The sequence below is a fragment of the Branchiostoma floridae genome, chromosome 9, assembly GCF_000003815.2.
Source record: "Branchiostoma floridae strain S238N-H82 chromosome 9, Bfl_VNyyK, whole genome shotgun sequence".
Classification (NCBI taxonomy): domain Eukaryota; kingdom Metazoa; phylum Chordata; class Leptocardii; order Amphioxiformes; family Branchiostomatidae; genus Branchiostoma; species Branchiostoma floridae.
This window is the reverse complement of record NC_049987.1, coordinates 3,447,753-3,456,359: the sequence shown is the minus strand read 5'-3', so window position 1 is coordinate 3,456,359 and position 8,607 is coordinate 3,447,753. Positions and strand designations below refer to the sequence as shown.

The 8,607-nt window shown below is 44.3% G+C and overlaps 1 protein-coding gene across 2 annotated transcripts; it reads right to left on the bottom strand.

Moving 5' to 3' along the window:
• Positions 1 to 30: 30 nt before the first annotated feature.
• Positions 31 to 7,705, bottom strand: LOC118423422. Of its 2 annotated transcripts, none has more exons than XM_035831566.1 (2): positions 7,405 to 7,705; positions 31 to 521 (listed from the first exon to the last, which is right to left on the bottom strand). In XM_035831566.1, exons 1-2 carry the CDS (start codon positions 7,523 to 7,525, stop codon positions 304 to 306), a joined length of 339 nt encoding a protein of 112 aa, XP_035687459.1. In that variant the 5' UTR covers positions 7,526 to 7,705; the 3' UTR covers positions 31 to 303. The 2 variants fall into 2 exon arrangements, with proteins under 2 accessions (XP_035687459.1, XP_035687460.1); XM_035831567.1 differs by having other exon boundaries at positions 7,423 to 7,705.
• Positions 7,706 to 8,607: the final 902 nt, after the last annotated feature.

Genomic DNA, 8,607 nt, shown 5'->3' with positions numbered 1-8,607 from the left:
ATCCGTACATGCGCTGTTTTCTTCAAAATATAGTACAAAACGGACCAAAACACACCTTCTTTCCTCGTGATTTAAGGAGACTCCCCTCAGCGATAGAAACTGCCAACGCTGCTGCCAGGCTGTGGTTCCTTAGACGACTGCATTCCTTAATAGTCCAGGTCTGTGTCGCCGTCACTGTGTCAACACAAGCAAAACTTTACAAACAACAACAGTAAAAGAAAATATCCCTAATTAGAGGGAAACCAAACACTTCAAAACAGCAACAACAGACATAAAGACAAAATATCTGAGGGGAATCCCGCCTCAAATCGATGTCACCAAAAACGTGCACGCCTCCCTGAAAAAACCAAAGCCGTGCGCTCCGTGACGGCTGTCGTCTAGTGTCGATGCCGCGAAGAACTGCCGTATGTGTTGGGAATGCTCGGCTTGCTGGCTCCAACGCTCTGTCGGAGCTTGCTGCACCTCGGTCGCGATGTGGTAGTCACCTTCCTCGGCACAGGAGAGCTGGAAACCGGGCTGATCTGCTAAGAAAACAACACGTTTAGAACACAAGTATCAACTAAAGACAAAGCAAATGCAAATCAAGCACGAGCGAACCGAGCGAAAGCCCGACACCAAAGATATGCAAAACAACACGTGTACACATTAGCCACCCCAAACCATTGTTCCCAGGAAAACATAATCGCATTCAAGATGGCGGCGACGACGGTCACGGTGACCGCACGCTCCTGCTAGAATAAGTTAAATTGTGTCTAATCGTTCGATCTATTCAATATTTTACATCCTACTGGTTTACTGATGTAATTCCCTTCTATTTTATTCGGACTTTGTGTACTTTGGTTTGTTTTTACCGAAATACGGCGGTAATTTGGAGCAGCACAAAACCCAAGCCGACCCAAGCGCTCGGAACAATGGCGACAGACGAAAAGGACCCCGCAAACCTGTACTCTGCACTTGGAGTTCCACCCACAGCGACTCACGACGAAATCGTCGCTGCCTACAAAACAGAGCTCCTGTTGTATGAAGAAGCATCCAAGCTCAGTAGGAAAGACAGCATTTTCAAGGAAGCTGATGCAAAACACAGAGAGGTGAGCAAGGCTTTTACTGTTCTTTCGGACGCTTCCCGTAGACAGCAGTACAACGACAGCCATACCATTTCTGACGCGCAAAGATTCTCCAAGAAATCGCTGAAACAGCCTAGGGACTATTGTATTCAACACAACACTCAAAGTATCACAATATACCTTCCCCGCAATTATGCGAAATCCTGGCTTTCTGAATGTGAGAAATTCTACAACACTCGAGCAAAAGACGAGTCCAGTGACGGTCATCACATCAAAACTACGTTCGTTGACTCTCAAACCAAACAGTCGGTCGGTACAGTGAGCATCAAAATCTACGAATCAACCCAGAAGTTGCTGATTCAAGGTTCGGCGTACTTGCTTTGGTTTTCGGAAGTGTTTCCTGGTCTCAAACAGAAGGTACAACAGAACGTCAGCTCCACTTCTGTCAACAATAATGCTGATAGTTCATCCCAGAACACAAGCCTGGAGGGTTCGGTAACGACAGTGAATAGCGGCACTACACTTTGCCAAACATGTGATCAACCCCTTGCGTCTGATGTGTGTCCGCTGTGCAGAACTGTACCCAAAGGTGTGCTTGATGTAAACAGTAATGAGACTGAAGTTTTACGTGACTGTATGTCTAACAATCAAACAAATATGGCGGATCGGTGTTCCTCTTCCACTTGCTTTATTGTTCAAGACAGCGTAAACAAGCTGGAAACGTGTCTAGTTGACTCAATCGCCGACAGAAAAGCGTTTGAGGACTCTATTTCACAACGGCTGTCTGTCCTTGAAGACAAACTGAAATCCTCCGGCCAAAACCACAGGTGTAGCGGTCTCACTGCTGAAGAAGGGAAAAAGCTGAAAGATGACATTGTGCGTCTTGAAAGGGACAAGCGCGACCTTGAACGCGAAGTCAATGCGTTACGACACAGATGCGACGAGTTAGCCAAGACCACATCAAAGCGGCAGGTAACATCGGCGGGAACTCAAACCAGGGGAAATCAGGATTCAGAACGCGCCGACAGGCTAATCCGCGAAGTGGCGACAATAAAAGTACACAATAGGTTCGAAGTGTTGAACGAGGCCTTTGATGGAACCGCCACTGGCAGTTCACATATGTCGGAGAAACAAGGTGTACAGAACAGCCATTCAGAAGCTAATCACCGCCCGCGTGCAGCCAGAAACAACACTGAGAACCCGCCGGAGGAAACAATGACAAGTAATCTACAAAACAAAGCAACCCAACTAGACATACTCATCCTGGGAGACTCCAACACCAAAGCGCTAAAAACAGACGTACTGTACCCAAACAAAAGTGTGGAAAAGGAATTGACCTACAACATTTCTCAATGCCTAGACTACATTCAGAGTTCCGCACGACCTGACCCAAAGGTCGTTCTGTTTCATGTTGGGACGAATGACACCCGGAATGCTCGGGACGCAACATTGGTGACAGAGAACTTTCGGAAACTAATCCAGGTAGCCCACGAGAAGTATCCACGCACTGACCTTGTCTTCTCTTCAGTACTACCAAGAGATAACCACACCCTCCAACAAATTGGTGATGACGTCAACACCTTCCTGAAGGTCGCCGCTGATGAGACGTCTTACATTCACACCATCGACAACTCGAACTTTGCCACCTCTGGGACCATCAAGAGACCCCTGTACTCATCAGACGGATATCATCTAAACAGAAATGGGACTCGGGTTCTGGCAGCCAACATAAAACGAATGATCAACCCTCTCGTAGGCCTGGGTCAGTACATGGGCAGAGGGAACGACCCTATCAACAGCAAACAACCTACAGCGAGCATCAAGCTAAGTTCTCCGAACCGTTCATACAAAGACGCTGTAGTTGGTGCACAGATGGGCAGACCCAGCCAAACACCCCCCCGTTTCCAACCATCTTCCCATTCAACTCAACCATCTTCCCGATCCCAACCAGCTCCAACTCAGTCTCCTTCTCGATTCCAACCCGCTCCAACTTCAACTCACCACCCCGTACACGGACAGGAATGCCCTGCACCGACACCTGAGAGAGGCCCGACAGAAAGTATGCCTGTCATTCCCACCGGACTTTCATCACAGAGAACAGGACAGACGTTCAATGCGCCAGGAACTAGCACCCCTTTGACCCTGCAAGGGCCAAAGTTCTCTACTTCGAATGGCCAGACGGGGGAAGCAGCGATCACGCCCAGACACCGTGCAGGACCCTGGAACCAGCCCCTACCCTCCGGACCTTGGAGCCGGCCCATGTTCCAGCCTCCTCCCGTGCCCTGGGGACCCCACCCGAACGCGAACCTGCCCAGACACCCGCCGCCGATGAACACACCGCCCTGGCCATGGCACCCAAGTATGATGTGGCCACCGATGTTCGCTATGTGGTAGGATGTGTACTGGGACTGTACTTTGCGTCACCTTATGTGCCTTTACTTCTAAATTCCTTTTTTTTTTGTTATCTTCCTAAAGAACTGCTAGAATCATTGTTTGTTAACGTTGGTATTTCATTAACATATGCTTAGATTTAGACCTCATATCTATAGTACTTCACTGAAGTTTTAGAGTATATCCACTTAAATGTTTAACTAGTTAAGCATTGTCAAGTATTGTGGATTCGGACCGTAAAGACACAATTTTTCTTAGTACTAGTTCTTCATCAACAGTATGAAAACTTTCCCAGGCGGAAGCAAAAGTTTTGGTGCCTGGAACGTTCACGGTTTAGGTTCCAAATTAGAGGATATAGATTTCGTGTCTTATGTAAACAAGTTTGACTTCTTCTCGCTCCTAGAAACCTGGAGCACAGACAGCACAAAAATTAACATTCCTGGCTATAATTATTTCCACCAATGCAGACAAAAACACAAGAGAGCAAAACGTTCATCGGGGGGTATAATTTTCTTTTACAAGAGAGAGTACAGAAACTACGTTAAGAAAGCACAATCCAAATCTACAGATGTTCTCTGGGTACAGATAGACCGAAAGCTACTGGGTCTACCAAAAGACTTGTTCATTTGTTCGGCATATATTAGTCCCAGTGCATCAACCACCCATAGATACGCAGAAAATCATACATTAGAAATCCTAGAAAGCGAAATATCTAGATATAGTTCAGACGGATTTATTCTACTTGGCGGCGACTTAAACGCTCGTCTTGGTGATTTACGCGATTATGTAGATGATAGCACTCCTGACGATTGTAATCCAGACAGCTTCCCTTACTCCTCGGATAGACAACATATGGATAAGGCCCCTCCGAATAAATTCGGCAGGCATATCGCTGACCTATGTGTTCAAGCTAACCTAAGAGTTCTAAACGGGAGGGTAGCTGGGGATTTACAGGGGAAATTTACCTGCCACCAACCGCGTGGAAGCAGCACAGTTGACTACATGATTTGCAGCCAGTTCCTGATGCCATATATTTTATCGTTTCACATAAAACCATTAACGTTATTCTCTGATCACTGCATGGTTTGGGCATTAATCCAATCAAAATCAACAAATCACCCCTGCCAAGAAAGCCGGAAAATATCAAATGCAAAACCTCTTCCCAAACAGTATCATTGGAACGATAAATCAGCCCAGAAGTTCCTTTATTCTCTCGGTCAGTCTCATTTTGTCGATAGACTACGTTTTCTTTGTTCTAATGTTCCAAACAACATAAACAGCACTTCGGAAATTGATAATTATGTGTCTGAGTTTGGTTCCATTTTGAGAGAAGCAGGTGATCAGTCGCTGTGTTTGAAAAGGGTAAGGAAACGCCCACGTAAAAGACAAAACAAGAAATGGTTTGACAAAACCTGCATGGAAATGAAAAGAGAAGTGAAAAACATAGCATCTTTACTGGAAAAAAATCCTTCAAATCCAGACATAAGGGGTAGATTCTTCAAAAGTAAAAAAGAATATAAGAAATTGTTAAAAAAGAAAAAACGAGATTTTCACCAACAAATCATGGATCAATTGTCTACACTAAAGGAAAGTAATCCGAGTGCATTCTGGAATTTGATAAATAAATTGAAACCAGGAAAGCCAAATGACGATAACCAGATCACAGAAGAGGAATGGATAAATCACTTCAAGAACCTTGACAAATTTCCTGATAGCTCTACAGACAACGGCCTTCCCAGTGAAAACGTTCAAACAGACTTTTCGACCACCCCACCAAACTCGTCAGAACTAGATTCCGCAATTACTCCAGAAGAATTGGAAACCGCAATTTTAAAGCTTAAAAACAACAAGTCAAGCGGCAATGACAGAATTTTGAATGAAATGCTAAAATCTGGTAAAATGTTGCTTAAAGAACCCATACTCCACTTGTTTAACACTTGCTTACGAAACGGTCATTTCCCACAAGAATGGTCAGTAAGTCATATTGTTCCTATCCACAAGTCAGGAGACACCTCTCTGCCAGATAATTACAGAGGAATTTCTATAATCAGTTGTTTAGGGAAATTATTTTCATCCATTCTAAATTCACGCCTTGTCAAATACGCAGAACACAATAACCTCTTCCAGCCACACCAAGCAGGCTTCAGACAAAACTTTAGAACTGCCGATAATCTGTTTGTTTTAAGTACACTAGTTAGCAAATACCTAAACAAAAACCGTCAACTCTACGCTTGCTTCATTGATTTTAGCAAAGCATTTGATTCTGTCTGGAGAAACGGCCTCTTGTTTAAATTGAGTAATCTTGGTATTGGTGGTAAATTTCTAAAAGTAATAGAAGGCATGTATTCAAAGACTATAAACTGCGTTAAATCTAAAAATAGATTGACTGAAACTTTTGTTACTAACTGTGGTGTGAGACAAGGGTGTAATTTAAGCCCTACATTATTTAATCTTTTTCTTAGTGATATTGTATCCCAATTTGACGGTGCTTCTTGTAATCCCCCACTTATGCACAACAAAACTGTCCCTTGCTTGTTGTATGCTGACGACTTGGTAATTTTATCTGAGTCCAAACAGGGATTACAGCATTCATTGAACAATCTAGAAAATTATTGTGCACTTTGGAAATTAAAAGTAAATCTTAGGAAAACTAAAATTATTGTATTTACAAAGGGTGGCAGTCTACCTAAAAACTGCTCTTTCCTGTTTGAAAATTGTGAAATAGAAATTGTAACTTGTTATACTTATCTCGGTATTATTATGAACGCAGCTGGCACGTTTAAAGCTAACAACAAATACCTGAGTGGCAAAGGTTTGAAGGCTTTATTCGGAATAAAGCAATCTTTAGATAAAGCCACCGCCTCATTACCTGTTAGAAACAAACTTTTCGATGCATGTGTCAAACCTATTCTACTTTATGGCTCAGAAATCTGGGGCGCATTAAAAAGCCCTAAAACCTGTCCCATTGAATCTGTTCACCTTAAATTCTGCAAACAAGCACTAAATGTCCCCAGATCAGCATCAAACCTTGCCACAAGAGCGGAATTAGGGAGGTACCCCATTCAATTGGAAGCCTCCCTGAACGCTATCAAACACTTTCTCAGAATCCGCCAAAACGTGCCAGCTGACAGTCTACAAGCCGACGCCCTATCTTGTCAATTACAACTAGATGCTAGTGGCAACAAGTGCTGGGCGTCCGGTGTTCGTAAGATACTGGAGGAATGCGGTTTTGCCTACATATGGAGATCTCAAGTATCTCTTGGAACAAACCTATCACCATTAGCCAACGCCATCAGCCAACGATTAAAGGATATTTACATTCAAACATTTAAAGCCGAAATACATAACGACAACCGGGACAAATCTTTCGGTAACAAATTACGGACCTATAGATTATTCAAGCCTATTTATAAAGAAGAAGAATATCTGATGGTTAACAACACACAACACAGAGTAGCTGTAACTAAACTCCGGATAAGTTGCCACAAGTTACATATAGAAACTGGAAGGCACAACCGCACTCCTCTGCAGCATAGAGTCTGCAAATTTTGTGATCTACAACAGGTAGAAGATGAACAACATTTTATCTTACACTGTAAATTGTACCATAAGGAACGGATTGTGCTTTATGAATATATCAGAAAAGAGTTTCCATATTTTGAACATCTTAATGTAACGGATAAATTTCTATTTTTGATGCGCCTAGATAAACCCTGTATATTAAACATTATTTGTTCCTATATCTACACCTGTACAAAGAAGCGATAAGATGTCGACCATAATGTTAGCTTAGTGCCTTCAATTAGTTAAATTGTATCTTGTTGTCCCTGCATATGTCTGTTATGTCTGTTATCAGTGACCTGTACCTAGCCCGTCGAGGCATGAATGTACAATAAAGGTCTTTCATTCATTCATTCATAATTGGACAAAAAACACAAACGTTTGTTACCGCATTTCCCCCCCAAACCTGCCGTATCTTTAACATCCGACGTTTCGACCCGCCAGGTAGGACTCTTCCGCCCTTTCACTATGTGAAGAGGCCGCCAAAAGTCTGTCAGAGCTTGCTGCATCTCAGTCGCGCTGTGGTAGTCGCCTTCCTTGGCCTGGGAGAGCTGGAATCCGGGCTGAGCTGCTAAGAAAACAACACGTTCAGACCACAAATTCTGAGCCTACAGTAAAGCAGCTAAACCCAACTCGAGCATTCACCCGCCACGCTGGCACACACCTCACGTGGTCAAAAAGGGGATCCTGTCACGAGTTTCCCTCCCTTCCTAAGAACAAAACCTCCTACGTTCCGTTCCAAACAAAAGATAATGAAATTCCCACCCAGTCAACTAAGGCAAACAAATGCAAATCAAGCAGTAAAAACCGGGAGAAAACCCGACACCAAAGATATGCAAAACAACACGTGAACAACGACACCCAAACGAGTGTTCCCAGAAAAGCAGAATTCGACACATACAACAACGTACGTTACCGCATTTTCCACCCAAACCTGCCATATCTCAGCCATCCTGAAGTTTTCCCCCCACTATGTGGGACTCGTCCGTCCTTTCGCTACGTGGAGATGGTCTGCCCAAGGTCTGCCGGAGCTTCTGGTTCCATCGCCCCGCCGTTACTTGCTGCACAGCTGAACCTCAGAAGTTGTCTTCCTCCAACTGTCAAACTGGAGTCTATGCTGCCTCACTGTACTGTGTGCTTATCGACAAAATACCCAGTCAACTAAAAGCAAACAAATGCAAATAAAGCACGTGCAAACCGGCCGAAAGCTCGACCCAAAGATATGCAAAACAACACGTGAACAAACGGCACCCAGACCATTGTTCCCAGAAAAGCAGAATTCGACAAATACCACAACATATGTTACCGCATTTTCCACCCAAACCTGCCGTATATCCACCGTCCTGAAATTTCACCCCACTAGGTAGAACACTAGGACTCTTCCGTCCTTTCGATGCGTGGAGAGGGTCTGCCCCAAGGTCCGTCGGAGCTTCTGGATCCCTCGCCCCGCCGTTACTTGCTGCACAGCCGAACCTCAGAAGTTGTCTTCCTCCCACTGGTAAACTGGAGTCTAGGCTGCAACACTGTGTGCTCCTCCGGCACAAAACCCGCCCGGCGGTGAGAAACGTGGTCGTGGAACCGCAAGCGGCGG

What these genes read in the sequence shown, in the direction of transcription:
- LOC118423422 (XM_035831566.1), bottom strand. Translation starts at nt 7,525, where the DNA reads ATGCAGCAAGCTCTGACAGACTTTTGGCGGCCTCTTCACATAGTGAAA. An exon ending in AGGTTTGGGGGGGAAATGCG is followed by an intron (nt 522 to 7,404) that starts GTAACAAACGTT and finishes TTTTCTTAGCAG; the next exon opens with ATCAGCCCGGTTTCCAGCTC.